Source organism: Pleurodeles waltl, chromosome 5 (assembly GCF_031143425.1).
Source record: "Pleurodeles waltl isolate 20211129_DDA chromosome 5, aPleWal1.hap1.20221129, whole genome shotgun sequence".
Classification (NCBI taxonomy): domain Eukaryota; kingdom Metazoa; phylum Chordata; class Amphibia; order Caudata; family Salamandridae; genus Pleurodeles; species Pleurodeles waltl.
Genome location: NC_090444.1, coordinates 907821906 through 907842058, shown reverse-complemented (window position 1 = coordinate 907842058; position 20153 = coordinate 907821906). Strand labels below are relative to the sequence as shown.

The window sequence follows — 20153 nt, the reverse complement described above, 5'->3', positions numbered from 1 at the left end:
TATATATATATATATATATATATATATATATATATATATGTGTGTGTGTGTGGAAATAGGGAGTGCATAGGTAGTCAACCTCACAACTTTATGGTCTGTTAATAACCATGCTATTTACAAAACCAACTTCCAAGGCTGAGCATGTCTGCTGGAGTCTATATCAGTCCAGGGCCTTGACAGATAAAATTGGACCACTCTCCTTCCCATACATGACAAGCACCTCCATGATTCAATATTAAAATTCAGTTACTTTAAAATAATTCACGGTTGGTATTGAAACCTATGCAAGCTGTTCTGCGATGGTATGGCATGGCACCTTCTGAAGTATGCTGGAGAGGCCACAAACTTGGGGTAATATTCACATTTTGTGGTCCTGTGGTCCTGTAACCTCATTCAGACCTACTGGAACGGGGTCTGGAACTTACTGCTTTGATCCTGCGATCTGGCCCTCCACCCTTCAGTCGAGCTGGCTTTCCTCCATCATATCCTACCAGGCCCAAATACGGACAATCACAAAATAAGCTGGTTGGCTGCAGCCATGGCTACAAAGAAACTACGCATACCCTGCCAAAGGAAATCACCCATGCCCCAGACCCTGGAGGAATGGTGCAAGGCCATGGCAGTGATGGACACTTATGGACAGATATATACACTTAACGATCAGTTGCATATTTTCAAATCCATTTGGAACCTTTATCTGTCCCACCTGGGCCATGGCGAATGACTAACTTTCGTCTAATAACTATACACCCTTCGTACAAACTCGTAAGCCTACTAAGGAGCGGGGTCCCAGCACCCGTGGTCCACTTCTGTGAGCAGACATCTCCTATTTTATAATCTGTAACTGAAACTGTGTAGGGTGGAATTACTTTGTAGCCTGATTACCTCGCCAACCCTTCAGCATGACAATGCTGTGTTTGGTATCCATCCTACTGATGAATAGTTTAGCACCATTTTTATTTTGACATGTGCTTTTATGTTATTCTGCCTTACTGGGCTGTTACTTGTCAATGTCCTAATGGGTACCAAGAGCTGCTGTTACGAATGTGCTACTTGGCACAAGTATACAGCCTTCATTTGGTTTACTGTATATAAACCCTTTGAATAACTAATAAAATAAAAATTCAAATAAAAAAAGAGTTTGCCACCCAATTCCTAATTCTAGCTTCTGAAAAAGGCGCCTAGAAATAAGATTAAGTTTAACATGAAAAACAATGATCTTCCATTGAAACTCTCAGGTTTATAGAACATGAAGAAAAAACACTTTTGATGCAGCAGCTGAATCAGGGAGCTCTTTTTCAATACTTTCCGCACAAATTTGCAGTAAAGTTCAACAAAATTCAATCAGGGAGTTACCTATGAACACTCTCACTGCCCTCCCTCTTGTAGAATGAGCCATCACATGTTCCTGCAGTTGTCTGTTAGTCTTCTTCTAAGCTAACCTGATGCAGTCCACCTATCAGCAGGCAGTGGTTGGCTTGGTCGCAGGCTGCATGGACTGGAAGAAGGCCACAATCTGTGTCTGAGCTTTTGTCCCGTCCACATAACAACTGAGCACTCTATCCATACCTGGCTTATGTAGAGCTCACTCTACTTTGGATTGATTCAGATGACTTGAGAAATATTGGCAGGGGTATTGTTTTGTTCAGCTGGAAGTCAGACAACACTCCTAGTGTAAACTTTGGGTAGGTTATTACAGTGGCTTTGTTAGAAAGAACATAATGTACGGCTTCATAGACAAGAGAGCCTGAATCTCACTAAGCTTCCTGGCCAATGTGAACGTTGCAGGAAGCAGAGCATAGCACCACTTTGATCACACACTCTGGTGGCCATTTCCTTACCACTGTCACTATACAAAGAAGCCCTTTCATAAAGTACCTCATGACAGGCTCTGTCAACAGTGTAGCAATCCCTGGAAACTTTCTACATCTTCTAACTAACAGTTTACATATGTGTGCTGAATTCCAGCTTTTGCAAGCTGCAGTAGATAGGGCAAGAGTGTATGTGGTTCACACTAAGACTGGATGTTTTGTGGGCATCACGTGCAAAATCTCTTCCTTCTCACTTGTCATGTGTTGTGGGTATGCCTTGTCCAGGAATTTCAGAGGACTATGCAAAGGCCTAAGGGTCCATATTCTAGGACTACAAGATTCATGCTTGGTGTTTCAGGGACACCAGGTTGTAAGGCAGTATTCTGACCATTTCCATGCTTAGCTATCTGGGTATTGCTGGTAGCTGTAAGTAAGGATGTACAGATGAGTGCAACAGCTCGGAATACCATGAGTTCAGTTCAATTCAGAGCCAGAAGGATCAAACAGCTAGTCCAGGAGTCTTTGCACCAGTCAATACAACAGAGACAGGGAGAGGGAGAGGGAGAGGGAGAGAGAGAGAGAGAGAGAGAGGAGGAAACCGGTATAGGAACATTTTGCCCTAGTCAATTGAGAAAATGGTTCCCAGTGATCATGGGTAGAGAAACCTGAAAGCAAAGCATGGGCATTTGGAGGTTCCCCTGTCAGAAAAAGATTAACTATCCATGTGTCCTACATGGCGAACAGATCATCTGTCATAAACTAGTCCAGTTCCCACTAGTGAAACTCAGACTGAGCCCAGCTGAGGTAATTAGCATTGTCATTCTTGATGCTCCATAGACGTCTCATTGTTATGAGATCTTCTGTTTGCCAGTCCTCATCCAAATATTCTGCATTCCTCATCAGGGGTTGGGAGTGGGTCCTGCCTTTCTTCATGATATAAAACATTGACTTGTTGTTGGTGCAATGCCTGGCTACAGAAACTTAAGAAATATCCTGGGCACTGACAATAGTCCATAATGTAAATGCATGTGTCCATCAGCTTTCTTGAAATGGTGCAACCTTCTGGGTTTCTTGCGTATGGCAACATGAAAGTAAACATCATCAAGGTAGAACAATGCTTTCCAGTTGTACTGTAGCAGATAGGAGATGAATTCTGCAAGTGTCCCCATGTTCAATGACTCTTTTGGAAGTACTTTTTGATGAAGCATACATCTATAATGGACATCCAGACATTAGTCCTTCTCCCCCACCTGGAAATAACTGGAGTAATTGTCCTGGTTATATTCATTAGCACAAAATAGCTTAAAACCCCCTATGCGAAGTAGAGAGGCACTTCTCCCAAAAGCCTAAACCGTTCCCTGGGTTCAGTTCGCAGCTGCAGCCCACAACTCCATGTATGTTCCATTATGTTCCGAGGAAGAAGGATGAACAGATGGCACAGTTTTCCATATCATGGTCTTGATGAAGGCAATATACGTATTCAATGTGTGAATCCTCTTCAGAGATCCTTCTCTGACCTCAACTGGCACAAGTCTTGGATAGGACTCTCTTCCTCTTCCACTTTTTCCAAGAGAAACTAAATGAAAAGTGAGAGATGACGTAACAGGAGCACAGGAATTCTCTCTTCCAACCAGAACAAGGGAATGAATACAGCAGAGTTCTAGAAGGCTGCCATACACCAGAATATGTAGCAACAATCTGAGGTAGCAAGGTACCCCCAGGAAGATTTCACTGGAGGGCAGGAATATGTGTAAAAGTAAACTGAAATGCCTTTAGAAAGGGGGCCCTTTGGAGGGACCAATGTTTATAGACATAACACGTTACATGTTCACATTTTATCTGAGGATTCCCAGTTGTCATAGATAAACCTATGAAATATTAGAAAAGATCCAGGGCTGGAGAACAGAATGCTTTCATATACTGAAAAAAATACAAAGTAAACCTACACGCTATGCAATCTAAATTAATAAAATAACACAAGCAAATGAGGCTTGTAAAAGATCTTGTTTTACTATTAAGAATAATACATTAAGTATTAAGTATAATTATGCAATGTTCAGTCTGATTGGTTGATGTGCAGGCAAGGCTAAAAAGAGGCACATTTTCAGGCGTGGTGCAACCTAGAAGACCCATCATACAAAATACACAGTGGTTTTAGGCCAACTTCTTCTGTCCAATCTTGTTTGTGTCTACCTTTTGCACTGCTTCATGGCAGTGGAATTCTCATTGTCATCCTATTGGCTTCAGGTGTATTAGTTTGCGTGCTATACAGGGCAATTCATGGGCTACATTGTTTTCAACATCTGGCAGGGTCTAATTGCTGAACGTTGGAAGCCACTTTGTTTACATTGCTCAGTTACCCCACCGTGTTTGCTCTTGAAAATGTGGGAACCTGCCAAAAAGCCTCCTCCTCACTCACCTACAGTTTGATATATGGTAGTAGAGACAAGGGACATGAACAGTATTGTCTGAATAAAGCAACAGCCAACCCTAATAATGATGCTTGTCATAGGGGGAAGTGTATGCCGCACAAAACAAAAGAACTACGTTCCTCAATTAATACACTGTTATTCATCATGCCATTTATTTTTTTGGGGTGGGAAAAGTGAAAGACATCAAAAACAGATAATAAGTTGCTAAAATGAAGAAAAAAAATTTGAAAAATGTAATCACGGTCAAGATACATTCCAAAAAACAGAATATAATCTGTCAGGTATAGTATTTTTCTTGGAATGAATACACTACACTGTAGCATTACTGCTTTCTGGTGTAATGAAAGCAGTGTGAATGGGAGCTAATATGCAGCAATGCGTTTAGAGTTGGACAGCCCCAGGGTCGCTGTGATCCGTTCCTGATAGGTCACATTTTCTGTGCTTGTACACTGAGCACATGTGACAGGAGCCATCCTGCAGAGGCTCACAATGCCAGACTACCGGCTCATCCCACACTCTATCAATGGGTTTACATACATGTGTAGATTGCGCTTCGATTGGCGGAGACTTTCGACATTGCATGTACCATGAGTTCACGGCTGTCAGACTACAGAGAACAAACTGCAGGTCACAGAATGTGGCTCAACTGAGACCAAGACAAGACCTATCAAACATAGTAACGGGGAAGCAGTAGTGGTATTTGCAGCACTTATCTTGCTCTTACTATGGAAGTGTTTTACTTGCATTATTATTATTGTGTTTACTAGTGAACATTTCAAATAACCCGCCTAAATCTTCTGATGAGCATGTTCCAAGCTGAGTGTAGGGCGGTGGGATCAACACAGCAAGCTATTGCCTCTGAAATGCCTGATGTTTCGGGCTTCAACGTGCTAACTTGGCAAACAAACACAGGCACAAATGCTGTTTGCAAATTAAAGCCGGAACTAATTGCTCTGCTAATGCTTTTTATAAATTAGGGCGCATGCGGGGAAGCCAGATATGGATTTACCTCAAATGAGATGATGTATTACTAAAGAAATTAGTTTATTTTCTTTAAAAACATATATTTTAATTGACGTGTTCTATGCTAGCAAGACAGCCATTATCACACAACACGAAAACATTGCTGTTTTTAATAGAGGGCATATGACCATAAAGAAATCTGTGAGCGCAGAAAAGGGGTCACTGTACGGTTGAAAGGTACAACTGCACTCAATAGGATTCTTAAAACAGACATTCAACAATTTTTGTCTGCTGATTAAAAACAAGTACTTCCTGGTTTTTAAAAAAGGGTTTGCACAAATATGTTACTTCTGATATTCTGTAATAACTACAAATCTACTAGACAGCCACTGCTAGAAATGCTGCCCATCCTATCAGCCAAAAACAACCTGGTTAAGTCTGCACGTAAGACAGAGTTCAGGAAATAGATCTCCTTCGTGAGGAAAGCGATGCAATCTATAAAAAGCTGAAGTCTTTTTATGCCTCCGAGAACAGAATTGTATGTATGCTTCACCAACATTTGTTTAAAAAAAGAAACGCATGCAATAAGGTCAAAGCTAAAAAGAGATGTATTAAATGTCTAAATTACCATTCTTTGCTGCAATCTCGAAGTCTTCGACTGAAATTCGTCCTCCTTTTTCTGCATCTAAAAAACGACAAATACACTTTTCAAGAAATGAAAATTGCAACCTTTATATAGAGTGCTCGTTCTTTGAGCTAAATGTATCTTTTCAGAAGTAGTTTGCACGTAGCCGATTTGCACATCGGGTCCAGACTACCTACGCGGCCTGGACAGAGAAGTCTCGTGACCTCAGATATAGGTTTTAAACAAAGCAAACATTACTTAAAGCAAGAGTCCTTTCATGTGAAGTTCATCTCCGTAGCCACCGGGCATCAAAATTATGTTTCAGACAGGAATATAGTGTAACCATTTGCAATTCATAATTTGCAGTTCATCATACTAAAAAGTGCCCAAAGGTCCCTGATGGTGGTCTGAGTATAGCAGCCAGGATTCCGTGGAGGCTGACTGGATACTCACCTGCCACGACTACACAAGATCAAATTATTGTCTGTTATTTGCGAGACCATGGAGCGCTTTGAAAACGATCTCAAAGGAAAGCAGCGCCGCATTTGTTCATGCCCTACAAGCAAGTCTACTTGCACCATGCTAGCATTATTTCATCTCACAGATACGGGTCTTCACTCTACACGTTGCTCTCGTTCTCCCACAAAGCATTAAGGTAGATACACTTGAGTTTACTCCATTATATCTTAAATAAATACATGGTTTTCTCCTTCTCTCAGAGAGTATTGCTTACATTTAAGGGTTTCCACATGCTACTTACATATTGCTCTTGTAAAATACCAACAGAAGTGATGTACATGCTTTCTGCTCACACTGATATAGAACATAATGCTTTATGGTAGCCACTCTTCAGTTCACTCTTCTATCTCAGTCTTGTGGGCACAAGAGAAAAAGCGTCACTTGTAGACAGGTTATATTCTGTATTGCTGTAATATATTCCAATGGTGCAGCTGCAGCCCAGACCCAGGCAAACCGAATGTTCACCATGGGGAGCCCTTATGACATCATGGGTCCTGGAGGGCTTGAATGATGCCAAAGCAGTTGGCGGCTAAGCCTGGCCTGGTATGCTGTAAGTGGGTTTTTTTTCCTAACAGAATTACAGGACAACTGATCAAAGTGTAGTGTCCTGTGAAATTACTACAACAGGGCATCAGGTGACTTTGTTAACAGTGTCTACTCTTGGGGCACCCAACTTGTGAGAAAAATGCCTCTTTTTGCATGATCACACCCATTTTATTTTTTGGGATGGACGCTGCTGATTTTTATTTTACTCTGCAAAGGTGGACCCTGCTAACCAGGCCCCAGTGCGAGGGTTTGACCATTAAAATTTGGAAGTTGGCTACACTCTTAATTGGCACATTTAACGTACCAATAAATCCCCAGTACATGGTATCCCATGAATACAGGGCCTGTAAGATAAATGTAGCTAGTGGACTGCAGCACTTATTGTGCCACTACTGAAGTGACAAGGTAAAACATGTCTTCAAGCTAGTCACTGCAGCCTTGTAATGCAGTTTTAAAACCGCTATTTCTACCTGTCAAAATAAAGCCTTTTGAGGAGACCAAACTTACAAGTCACCCCTAAGACAGGCTTTAAGGGGTAGGGCGCAAGCTATTTAAAAGTAGGGCGCGTATGTTTAATGTTTTATATGCCTTGGCAGTGAAAAGACCTCCAAAGTAGTTTTTCACAGAAGCAAGGCTCTAGTTTACACTAGTCCATTTAATAAGTGTTGGCTGGGAATAGCTAGTTGGTTCAAGGACTCATTTTAATAGTAATTTAAAATCCAAACCAATGGTAAAGTGGGATTTTATATTATTGTTAAGGAACAGACCAATACAGAAATGCCCTGTTGTCACCTGATCCCCTCACAGCTCCCCTGGAGTGAGATCAAGATTGCTCTCAGACAGTAGATGAAGGGCTGTGGGTATGGGGAGGTGTCTTTCTTCCTGGAGGAGGATGGCCTGGGCACTGTGAGCAGCTGCTTGCATGTCTGCAAAGGATACCTTTCCTGTCACTGGCAGATGTTGCTCACACATGGGCCTACCTCATTTTTGTCTTCCTGGTCAGGCTGGCTCCAAAACAGTGGAAGGGGGCAGCTATAGAACTGTTTTAAAGTTGTCTGAAGAAGGGGTTTTCCCACTTCCATAGCTGCACCTCTGGCTGGGTACAGACAGCTCTGCACAGGGGCAAACATATTCTGTCATACTGCTGCCAGGCAAACTACTGCAAAAGTGGGTAGGGTTGCCTCTGGAATCTTTTTCCCCCTATTGATTAGGGAGAAGCCAGGAGTTGTCTCCATCCATGGACTAGTGCCAGGCACAAATGTGGCACCCCTGGGCACTTACCTTCTTCAGAACAGTACTCGACCTGTGGAAGACAGAAGGACTGCACCTGCTGTTGAGACCTGTGAGGAAAGCAGCAAAGGCTGGGCTTGCTCCAGCTTCTACTTCGGACAAAGAAGTGGAGTGGAAGGATCAATTGGCTTACCTCCTTTTAAACTACAGGGAAACCAATGCTGCAAGAAGCCCACTTTCCTGGAAGAGGTCAGCTGACACGTTCCAACTGCACCTGCCCTGGACCCTGGTGGTGGATTCTGTGTAGGGAGTCTTCACCCCTGAGTACTCTTCCAGAGGTCCTGAAACACGGATGGTTTCAAAGTGTCCGTGTTTCAGAGTGTACTCCTCCTGCCTAAACCTAAAAACAGGGAACATAGAAACTTTCTACAAACATTTTGCACTGACAACTGACTAGGATTGTGACCAGCCTGTCAGCTGGTATACCGCTGGTGGGCCTGTAGATCCAGCTGCATCAAGACCAATCCACAGCTCTCTTGATGCTGCCACCGATGAGAACCAGATCAAAATTGAAGATCTCCAGGGCACTAAAACTCAAACTTCTCCTGCCAGAGCCTTTCCAGCTTAAAATTATCAGCTTTGCCAAGGCTCCTTCTCGGCAACTGACTAGCCCCCTGCCTGTTTTTAATGAAGGTTGTTGAAGTCGGAAGGTAATTTTTCCTCCAGGATGCCCCTGGCCCTTGTATTCAACCATCGCTCCCTCAGTCAAACTTAAACTTTACCTTCGTCCCGGTCTAGTGCAACAAGTTGCCACAGGTGGCACTATAAACTTGTTGGTGCAATTTTTATTTAAAACTTTAAAAAATCATATCTCTGGGTCACTCTTTTGGATTTTTGTCATTTTGTTAATTAAAATAGTCTCTTTTTGTCATTTGGATTGAGATTTTTATTGTGTTGCTTTCAACATTTTAACTGTTTTGATACTTTTAAATTCTTTACACATGTTCCTAGCTACCAGGTATTGAGCTCAGGTTTAAGTAACTGAAACCTTTACTGGCCCTAACAGGAACAGGAACATTATTGCTTGTGGTAGACTACCATCCACCCCAAATAATAATCCACTTTATCACACTAGTGTTGCTACGTAAGTAAATAGTAGAAATTATTTTCAGTGCTTACTTTTCTAGATTTGCATTGCTGACTTAAATTCCAGAAATATATCTGCTTGTGATATGGTATTCCATTGAAAGGATAACAAAGTGATACTGAAAACTTGGATTATATATTGTACCACAATTGTGTATTTTAGCACAGGAATAGATACCAAGTTCCACAAGTTATACTTCAACATACATACATCATATTTATGCTTTCCTAGGACTGTGGGTTTGAAGAAAGGAATATGTTACTTACCCTGTAAGCATATGGGGCATGTAGTGCTGTAGATTCACATGTGCTTCACACTCCTGCTATCTAGTGTTGGGTCCGTAGTTATGCAAGTTGTTGTTCTTCACAAAAGTCTTTCGAGTCACAAGGTCGAGTGACTTCTCCTCTCAGTGACAATGTGCATGGTCATCAACTCCATTGTCAGATTATTTTACCGCAGGCGGGTGAGAAATGAGTGTAGAGTATGTGTAAGTAATGCGATGACCATGCTAAATATATACACACATAGACATATATATATACAGTGAAAAAAGAAAATGGCAAAAACTGCAACAGCCACAGGTTTCCGGGGAGAAGGGTGGGTGCATGTGAATCTACAGTACTACATTCCAAGAACAGATGCTTACAGGGTAACATATTCCGTTCAATGGCATGTGTGGCTCAAGATATACATGCTCTGCATAAACTGTAAAGCAGTCCCCCTCAGAAGTGGGGGCTAACATGTGGGTGTTGCAGTTGTTCGGAAAAGGCCACTTAGCACTGCCTTTCCTATATTGGCTTGTTGGCATGCTAATACATCCATACAATAATGTTTGGTACAAGTGTGTAGTGTGGACCATGGAGATGCTTTTCATATGTCAGCAATGGGAATGTTTCCTAAAGAGGCCATCCTTTTTCCATGTAGTGTGCATCCTGGGAGGAACAGGTAAAGATCTTTTAGCATTAACATAACAAGTCTGTATGCATTTCACTATCCATCTTGCTATGCCTGATTTGGATATAGGGTTGCCTATGCATGGAGGCGAAAAAGCAATCAAAGGTGGCTTAGACTTTCTGAAAGTTTAACTCCTATCAATATAGAACATGGATGCTCTTTCAAACATCTAATGTATGAAAAGCAACAGAATCTGGTTGTGGGGAAAAAACTAGCAATTCATTTGACTGAGTGAGGTGGAATTGAGATACAATTTTAGGGGGAAATTTAGGGTTGGTATAAAGAACCACTGTCTCTATGTATTCAGAAGAAATGTTCTTCCAAGGTTAAAGCCTTGAGCTCATTAACACATCTGGGTGAAGTGACAGAAACTAAAAATGTCACGTTCCAAGAGAAGAATTAAAGAGGGCATGAGTGTTTGGGCTCAAAGGTGGGACTCATGAGTCTTGTAAGGCCAATATTGAGGTTCCAGGTAAGTGCGGGTGGAAGTCATGGTGGAATAACTCTTCTGAGCCCCTCCCTAAATGCTTTAATGACTGAGATCTTAAAAAGAGAAAGATGTTTTCTGTTTTAGAGATAGGAAGCCACTACTATGAGATGTAACCTTATAGATGTGAACGCTAACCCAGTCTTCTGTAGGTGAAGTAGAAAGCAGAGAATGTTTTGTGCCATTGCTTTGAAGAGGTAAATTTGTTTTGAATGGCAGTAGCAGACAACGTTTCCAGTCTGCTGCACAGCAAGCTCTAGTTCTTTAAGAATGTTCATACATTCTGGTGGTAAGTTAAGATAACCAAACTTTATGACCTCAGGAGCCAAAATGCTAGATTGAGAGTTTTCAGATCTAGGTGTCTGATTTGTCTGAGGTTCTAAGTGAGACGGTCCGGCCAGTTGGGGTGTTTCTCGTGTGGAACCACAGAAAGGTAGAGCAGTGTGGTGAATCTGGGCTGACAAGCCCTTGTGGGAGCTACTAGGATCCTTATTAGAGAAGATTGCCTGAGCTTCCTAACCAGAAAAGGAAGAAGGACAGGTGGAAAAGCGTAGGCACATATCCCTGACCAACTCATCCACAGTGTATTTCCCTTAGGTAGTGGGTGTGGGATGCTGGAGATGAAGTTTGGGTATTTTGTGTTTTCTGGGGTTGCGAAAAGATTTATTTGAGGGAACCCCCCACCTGTGGAAGTATGGAAGAAGGACTTGTGGGTGAAGTTCCCATTCGAGAACTTCTTGCTACATCCTCCTGAGTAGGTCTGCAAAGTTGTTTGTTCCCGAAAGGTATTCCACTAACAGATGAATGTTGAGATGCAGAGCCCAATTCCAGATGTTCTGAGAGAGGTGTGCGTTGTGGAGACCTTGTTCCCCTTTGTTTTTGTAGGTAATACATTGATGTCATATTGTCTGTCCAGACTAAGACAACCTTGCGAGTCAGGCGAGGTAGGAATGATTTCAATGCTAGGTGAATGGCTCAAAGCTCTAGGTAGTTGATGTGGAGAGATCAGTGCTTGGTATCCCAGAGGCCCTGCACTGTGAGGTCCTGTAGGTGTGTACCTAATCCCTTCTGTGGTGCCTCTGTTGTGAGAGTGATGAAAGTAACAGGGTCAAGAAAAAGCCACCCTTTCAAAAGTTAGTGGTGTTCCACTACTGTAGAGAGTGGAGAGAGCGGCGGTCTATCAAAGTAGATTTTCCAACAGACCCTCTGAGTGAGACCACTGTCGAGCGAGACACTACTGTAACAGACACATATGTAATCATGCTTGGGGAACTACGTTAATGCAAAAAAAAAAAAACATAATTTCTCAAAGATGCATGACCATACTAACTGAGTTGCTGGTTTGTTTGAAACTGGGGAAGTATTGCCTTAAAGTTTTGGGTTCATGTTGAATTAGGATAGGTTAATCCTAGTAGTTGTGTGTTTAGGACTGGGGCTAAATATGGTGGAATCTGTGATAGTAAAACCTAAGCTGTGGAGAAGATCTATTGTTATCTGAGTGTATTGCTGGCACTGATAAGGAGTGTTGGCTTTGACAACCCAGTCGTCCAGATAAGGGAATACTTATTTATTTTGTCTGTGTAGATTAGCTGCTACCACTGCTAGGCATTTGGTGAACACTCGAGGTGCAATGGTGACCCTGAATGGGAGAACTTTGAATGGGTAATATTTGCCTGCTATGACAAGCCTTAGGTATTTTCAATGCGCTAGGTGTATTACTATTTGGAAGTAGGCATCCTTTGGTCTAGTGTTGCCATAAAGCAGCCCTGTTGAAGAAGTGGAATGCTGTCCTGTAAGATGACCATGTGCAAGTGTTCTGATGGAACGTATTTGTTTAAGGGTCTGAGATCTAAGATTGGCCCTAAAAACCCATCCTTTCTGGGGATTAGGAAGTACTGTGAGTATGCCCCTGAGCCCTGATGTTGAGGAGGGACGGATTCTATAGCTCCCTTGAGCAGAACAGTTTGAACTTTCTGCTTGAGTTATGTTTGATGTTTCTACGCAAGGTTGAATAATGGGATAAGTGGTAATGAGCTCCAGACAATAGCCATGTAGGATAATGGCTAATACCCACTTGCCTGTTGTGAAGGAATGCCAGGTTGGAAGGAAAAGTTGTTGTCTGCCCCCAACAGGTGTTATGTGATCAAGCTGTTAGACAGCGTACTCATTGCTTGATGGAGGGTGTAGCTACATTACTACCTCAAAAGGAGCCATGGTAGCAGCCCTCTGAGTAGGAGCCTTGAGGTTGTTTTTTGTTGGGAGGTGGATGCCTCCGAAGAGGTACATTTGAAGGCTCCACGATAAACTGGGTGACAAAAAGTCCCATGGGAAGCAGGTGTCTGAAGTGCTCTCACGGCTTTTGCTGTCTTAGTGTCCTTTATTTTCTCTAATGTAGAGTCCACCCGAGGACCGAAAATATATCTCTTGTTAAAAGGCATGTTTAATACAGCCTGCTGGACACGGAGTTTAAACTCGGAGATTCTAAGCCAGGCGTAACACCTAAGTAAGTGCTAGTGTTTACTCCCCTTGCTGTGGTGTCTGCAGCATCTAGTGCACACCGTATGGAGGTACTGGAGATGATTTGTCCCCCCGAAACTAACTGCTGACCATGTTTTTCATGCTCCACTGGGAGAACCTGGAGTAGTTCTTCCATTTCATCCCAGTGGGCATGGTCACAGCATGCTAGAGGAGAGCCTGCGACTTGGCAATTCGACAGTGGTTGGCAGCTTATGCTGCCACTTTTTCCCCACAGCATCTATTCTTTTGCTCTCCTTGTCTGGAGGTGAGGTGTCTCACGTAGTTTGTGTGTTGAGTTTCTTGCGTGCTGTGGTGGCAATAGTGAGTCTGGTGGCAGCTGTGTAATGATAATAGGGTCAGAAGGCGCAGGTTTACATTTTTTATCTACCATAGGTGTCACAACCCCAGCTCTAATAGGGTCTTTAAACAGGTCATCGATACGCCAAAGCATACCTTTTAACATGGGTAGCCCTATGCGTTGTGGACAGCGTATCAAAGAGGAAGTCATCCTCTAATGGCTCTTAATGTAGCTCTATATTGTGAAAAGCTGCAGCTATAGCTATAACCTTTTGACAAGAGGTAGCATCCTCAGGGGTAGAAGGGTGAGCAGGATAAAGGTCAGGATCTGTGTCATAAATGTCCCAGGGATCATCTCCTTCTGGTCCCCCATACCCAACCGTATCTGAGTGTGATGACCCCTGTGGTGAAATATCCAGCGGGTTTCCTGGAGGAGGTGGTGGTGAAGGGAAGTCTGATAATGGTGGAGTTGAAGATGATGGAGGTGGATGTGAAAGGGAAGCAGGGCTGGTAGCCTTGTCCGTAATCTTTCTCTTAGGAAGGGCTAGCACGTCCAACACCTCTTCAAAGGTAAGCTTCCTTTTGCGGTGATGGAGAAGAGGAAGCTTTAGCAAGGATTCATCCAGTCCCAATTTGGATGTGGATCTTTTTCTGGTGTGCGTCTAATTTTTCCTTCAGCTTGTGCACAATAGGTTCCCCCTCAGGATCAGTAGCGGGCTTGGAGCTCAATTTTCATATTTTCGGCTCCAAAGTATTCAGCTTGAAGGTGGAAGGTGCCATTGGCGTTGATGTGGTCGGAGTCGACTGCTGGCTCAGCACCAAAGGTCGAGACGGTGCTGATTACTGGTCTTGGTTTGAGGAGGTCGATGCCTGCTCCTGGGCGTGCTCCTCACCGAGTATGTTAGGCATGACGTTGGTGGTTCTGTAAGACATCTTGAGGCAATGAGCTCTACAATCCCAAAGTGTCTTTTTGGACTGGAAAGACTTGCACGCATCAGAGTCAGATTCCAAGCACAGACGTGTGCTTGGTCTGGGGACAATCACAAGTTGAACAGAGTGTTGGTCCGTGCAAGGGTACTTCATGTGTCAACGCAGACAGGGCCAAAATGGCGAGTGTTCCTTTACCAATTGAGCATTGGTGAAAAACTGGGATAGAGTTCGAAGGTGGGGCTTGAAGGGAGGTAACCCAAAGGGGTTTTGGTTGAATGGAGTCAAACCGGAGCGTTTGTTTGTAGGTGCCCAGATGGAAAAATGTTAACGTAAACAAAACTGATGGAATGGATTGGAAGATGGACAGAGGAACAAACTCTGACAAAGTCAACAATGGAGCAAAGGCACACACATCTGAACCAGACAGCAGAGAGAAAACAATCTAACAATGGTGCCACTGACCATGAGCATTATCACCGACAGGAGGAGCCACTTGAACTCGTGGCTCAAAAGACTTCTTCGAAGAAAAACAACTTGCACAACTCCAGAGCCAACAGTAGATGGCATGGGTATGTAGAACATGTGTATCAACAGTCACACATTCCAGTGAACATGTACTTTTTGAAGGCAAAATACCAACTAAGATCATACCAAAATGTTTCTAATTGAACTGTGCTCAATCTCATAGCTATTAAAATTGTGAAATAGCTGCAAAATTACACTATTATTCAGTAGAGGACTGACTTATTTATAAGAAAGCTGAAATATTTAGAGAAATAGAGAGTCATTAAACTTCTGTCTTACTAAAGTGATTTTTGATAATATAGACAAGTGGAAAGTCAGAAACATTGTTGAATATCTGAGGTCGCATAAATTCTCTCCCTTGCATGTACTCACTCTAAGGTATAACTCTTTGAGCAATCATTTTTCCAGAAAAGGACAACAGAAGACAGCATTCCATTGCTCACACTCCTACCGGAGATTTCACTGAGGTGGAATACCTTGCTGTTGGAAATGGCCATCTCTACAGCGTCACCCACAAACGTTTTGCCTTTTTCCCTCCACTTTTTGCTAAATTTGTTTATGATGGCATTAGGACTCTTGAGCACTTTACCATAGCTGACCAGTGCTAAAGTGCATATGCTCTCTCCCTAAAACCCGGTTTGATTGATATATAACTAACTGGCATATTTCATTTACTTATAAGTCCTTAGTAAAGTGTACTACATGTGCCCACGACCTCTTTATTAAATGTTACTAGTGGGACTGCAGCACTGCTTGTGCCACCCACACAAGTAGCCCTTCAACATGTTGCAGGCCTGCCATTGCAGAGCCTGTAGATGCAGCTACACTGCCATGTCGACTTGGCATTTAAAACCCATTGCCAAGCCTTAAATACCCTTTTATTTCACATACGTCAGTCCTAAGGAAGGTCCTATGTATCCCCCAGGGCAGGGTGCTCTGTAATTAAAAGGTAGGACAAATACTTTTACATGTCCTGGTAGTGAAAAACACCCAACTTCACTTTTCAATACTGTGAGGGTTCCCCCTCTAATTGGTTAACATTAGGCATTCCTTATCACTTTTAATAAGCTGTAATTTCTAATCGAGAAGGAGTGGATATGTCTTGTTTAGTATCTATGGAATTGTAATAATAAATCCTCTTTATTGGTAAAGTCAGCTTTTTTTTTTTTTTTTACTTTTTAGAAAGTTGGCATTTTCCTGCTCTTAAGCCCTGTATGCCTGATGCCTGTAGCCTGCCTCCAGCCATCTAGGCTGGGGTGACTGCTGCATGACAGAAACATGCATGCCATTACCATTCATGCCTTTACAACACATTCATTACAATACATATGACCTCACCATGCAACATTTCATGATGCAGATGCCTTTACCACGCACGCCTTTATAACGAAAATATAAGTATTCCACAGGTAAGTATAAACCCTTTTTCCATATTAACTTATCGACCCCTAACCCTACCACCCCTACAACTTGACTATGCTCTTGCCACTCAAATACCCTTACAACCCCTAAAACCTAAAAACATATATATATATTCACACACACACAAATGCAAACATTTCAACATATGTGTGTATATATATATATATATATATATACACACACACACAAACACATATATATATATATATATATATATATATATATATATTTATATTACTTACTTGTCATCGTCAGTAGGTTTAGTTAGGACCTAGTTTCCATAGGAAAAGCATTTTTTGTTTTGCTAATAAAGTTGGCGCCGTTTGACAAATCTTCACCAAATTTTCAAAGCTAATAATGGTACAGCTACTGTCTTGAAAGTTTCAGGGTGAGCCATCAAACGAGGGCCGAGAAAAAAGGCTGGGCATCCCAAAAAGCGTTTTCCCCAACTGGACTTTGAACACGACTACAGCCCGAACTGCTGGACAGAATTACACCAAATTTTGAAGAAAGCTAGCTCTTGGTCCAGAAAGCATGCTTTTTTGTGATTTGGTGTGAATCTGATCAGTAGTTTTTGGGATATTAAAAGAAAAAAATAACAATATCTAGGGATGTGGATTCTCTGCATATCCATCTGCTGTTAATCGCGGGTTCATGCACCAATCCATGAATCTGATTGGCTGGCCGCATCCTGACAGGGAAGTTGCGGTCGCCATTTTGTTCTATCGGGAAACAGTCCCTTAGACTGAAATGTGGGCTGCAATGGACATAAAGGGGTCAGGAAGGGGTTCCTTGACCCCAAGAGGTTGATACAAATGCAGCTAAATAGTAAATAGTGGGCTGAAAATGTGTAGAAACTATTTTTTTACGTTTTCCGAGATCTGCAGAATCACCTACGGGGCTCAGCTTGGACCCTGGTGCAAATCCATAGATCTTGGGAAATGATATATATATATATATATATCTAACATGTGAGATCATAAGCTTTGTATTGCAGGGACGTGAGTTATGGTCAGCTCAGGTAACTGTAACTGCTGAATTGTAATAGTTTGTGCGTGGAAATCTCAGCCGTACTAAAACCTCCCTGTAACCTTTGTTTTTTTTGTGAAAAAAATATATTTATATATAATATAAATTCATTCAACACTTACATGCAAAATACTTACATTTTCATTGCAATCGCATGAGTGGTAAAGGCATATGTGCTGTAGTGGATGTGTGATAAAGGTATTGGGTGGTAACGGCTGTGTTATAAAAGCTGTTTCCAGGGGTGACAGCTGGGATTGTGCATTACCTCTAGACAGAATCTTAGGTGTGACCGATAGGCCATCAACATCCTGATGGGTCATCCTGGGCAGGATGGAAGGGAGGAGCTAACACACATGAATGGCCAGTGTCCTGCTTCAACACAAGAGTCTGTATAAGCCCCTGTAGAGAGTCTGGAGCCTGGCCAGGAAAAAAGGACCACCCCACACATCAAAGGCTTAAGTGGGTATAAGTACTGGACCTCTGACCCCATCAACTAAGTACACTGCTGGACCTGTGTAGAACTCTGCCAGGAGAAAGGACTGCTGGGCTGCTACAAGGACTACCACTTTGGACTGCTGCTCTGGAAGAACTGTTTTTCTGCTGAGCTGCTCTGAGAAAGGACTGGACCCATCTCACTTGAATCCAGAGTGACTCGAATTGCATGTTGGCTTGCTTACTGTTCTTCGGAATCCCCAGGGACATCAAAGACTTCTCTTCATCCTGCATCTGGGCTTTGCTTGCTGCAAGTCTTGCACTGCCAAGTGGTGCCGATCCGTCCTGGGCCACTGGAAGAGGTTATAAAGTGCTGCAACTGCCAGAACCTGAGCACAGACGCTGTTACGCCGATCAGAACTGACGCATCTTCATCGACGCATCACCACTGCTACGGAGATCGGGGACACAGCATTGCCATCGAGGCATCGCCGCTGCTGCGAGAATCGGGAACACCGCATTGCTGAGTGCATGACGCATCACCTGCATTCCCTATGCATTTCTGACTTTGCGGAGCTTGGAGCCAATGCATTGCCAACATCTTCGGGATCACCGCCAATGCATTACCTCTCTTTGCTCCTCAGATCTCGTTCTCGATGCAACTCCGAACCAAGATACTGTTTCAGCGTGCCAACACTGGTCCCTGAACCTGACCCGTGCTCTATCGCGGTCGGCCTGATCTTTCAGATTTTCTCAGTCTAGCAGAACCAGATAGTCCTGGTTGGTGCTTTTACTCATATTAGAGATGAGATTTATGCTGAAGGACCTAATGTAGTCTCAATCAACAGAAAAGCAGTGGGTGCTGAGTAAAACTTACAAGCTCGCCTCAAAAATAAGGAGGCGATTCTAACTCAGGTGGAGCAGTAAAGTTAGTGTTAGATTTGGTTGAGAACGAGGTGTGCTAGAGCAGAATTGCATGCTAAAATAGTGATGTGCACAACGGTTCTCACCAGTTCCTTTTTCCTGATCTGTACACAATACACTGGCTTGGGAAAGAGAATTAAATGCATGAGCAACTGAGACATTCAGCGGGTTGCCAGTAAAATTGAAAGTGCAGTTTGTAGAAAAAAAATCTGTCTCTACACAAGCTGAGTTTACAAAGTCATTTGTGAAGTAGGGGAAACATTCAGTTTTTATGAAGTAATGACGCTCCAGCTTTCGGCATAATCTCATTTGAGGTGGAAGGTGGAAATCAGATTGGGCTAATTGAAGCTTCTGTTCCTTTATCTGGGAGAGTGGTGTGGGGAACACTGGACATTTGGTCACTGTGTAATTGCTTTTTCCTACGTGTAAAAGCTTCATCTTTCTGCTTTTCCCTCTCTCCCTACTATGACCTTCTAGTTGGCTCTGAAGGTTTTTATGTCTTACGTAACTATTCTATTGAAATTGTAAAAGTTGAAAATTGTTTTGAGGCAACAGGTTCAGGTAGTTAGCAGAAAAAATTAATTAGCTTAGGAAACAATGGGCCTGATTTAGATTTCGGCAGACGGGTTACTCCTTCACAACAGTGACAGACATCCCATCTGAAAAAAATAAATCCCATCAGAAATAACTGGATTTATATTTTAGTGCTCGGGATATACCTCACCATTGTGATGGAGTAACCCATCTGCCGAAATCTAAATCAAACAACTTGCCTTGGAAGTTCAGGTTGGACTGTTCCCATGGGGAACACGGTCAAGACTGATTTACATAAGACTGGGTCCAAACTGGGGTGGCATGATTAGCAAAACAATTGATGGATTAAACCCAGATCTGTCACTGGGGGTGAATGTTTTATTGGTTCTGCATTTCGTCCATAATTTCTGTTTGTTTGAAATCTAAATCACGCCCAATATCTGTGGTGGAATTTCCCAGCAGAATCCTTACTAGCGCTTTGGGAGAAAGGCTGATGTTGAGAAATCTGTGTGAAGATGTGGTAGCCACCAGAAACATTGTTAGCAAAGGTAAGTAACCTTTTCTTCTGATGGATACATCTTTCAATAGATTTCTCACCATATGAAAGTGTCGCAAAGCAGTACCTCTCTCAGAGAGGTATTGATTAGTGTGGTTACTCAAGGAAGTCATGCAACACGAAGATGAGGTAGCCACCAGAAACATTGTTAGCAAAGGTAAGTAACCTTTTCTTCTGATGGATACATCTTTCAATAGATTTCTCACCATATGAAAGTGTCGCAAAGCAGTACCTCTCTCAGAGAGGTATTGATTAGTGTGGTTACTCAAGGAA

General features: G+C 42.6%; 1 protein-coding gene across 1 annotated transcript in view; it reads right to left on the bottom strand.

Moving 5' to 3' along the window:
* Positions 1-20153, bottom strand: part of ENTPD6 (ectonucleoside triphosphate diphosphohydrolase 6) — a 296348-nt gene that overhangs the window by 62425 nt on the left and 213770 nt on the right. The window contains exon 12 of the mRNA XM_069235036.1: positions 5835-5891. Coding sequence (XP_069091137.1) covers positions 5835-5891 — 57 coding nt within the window. The remainder of the gene's footprint in view (positions 1-5834; positions 5892-20153) is intronic.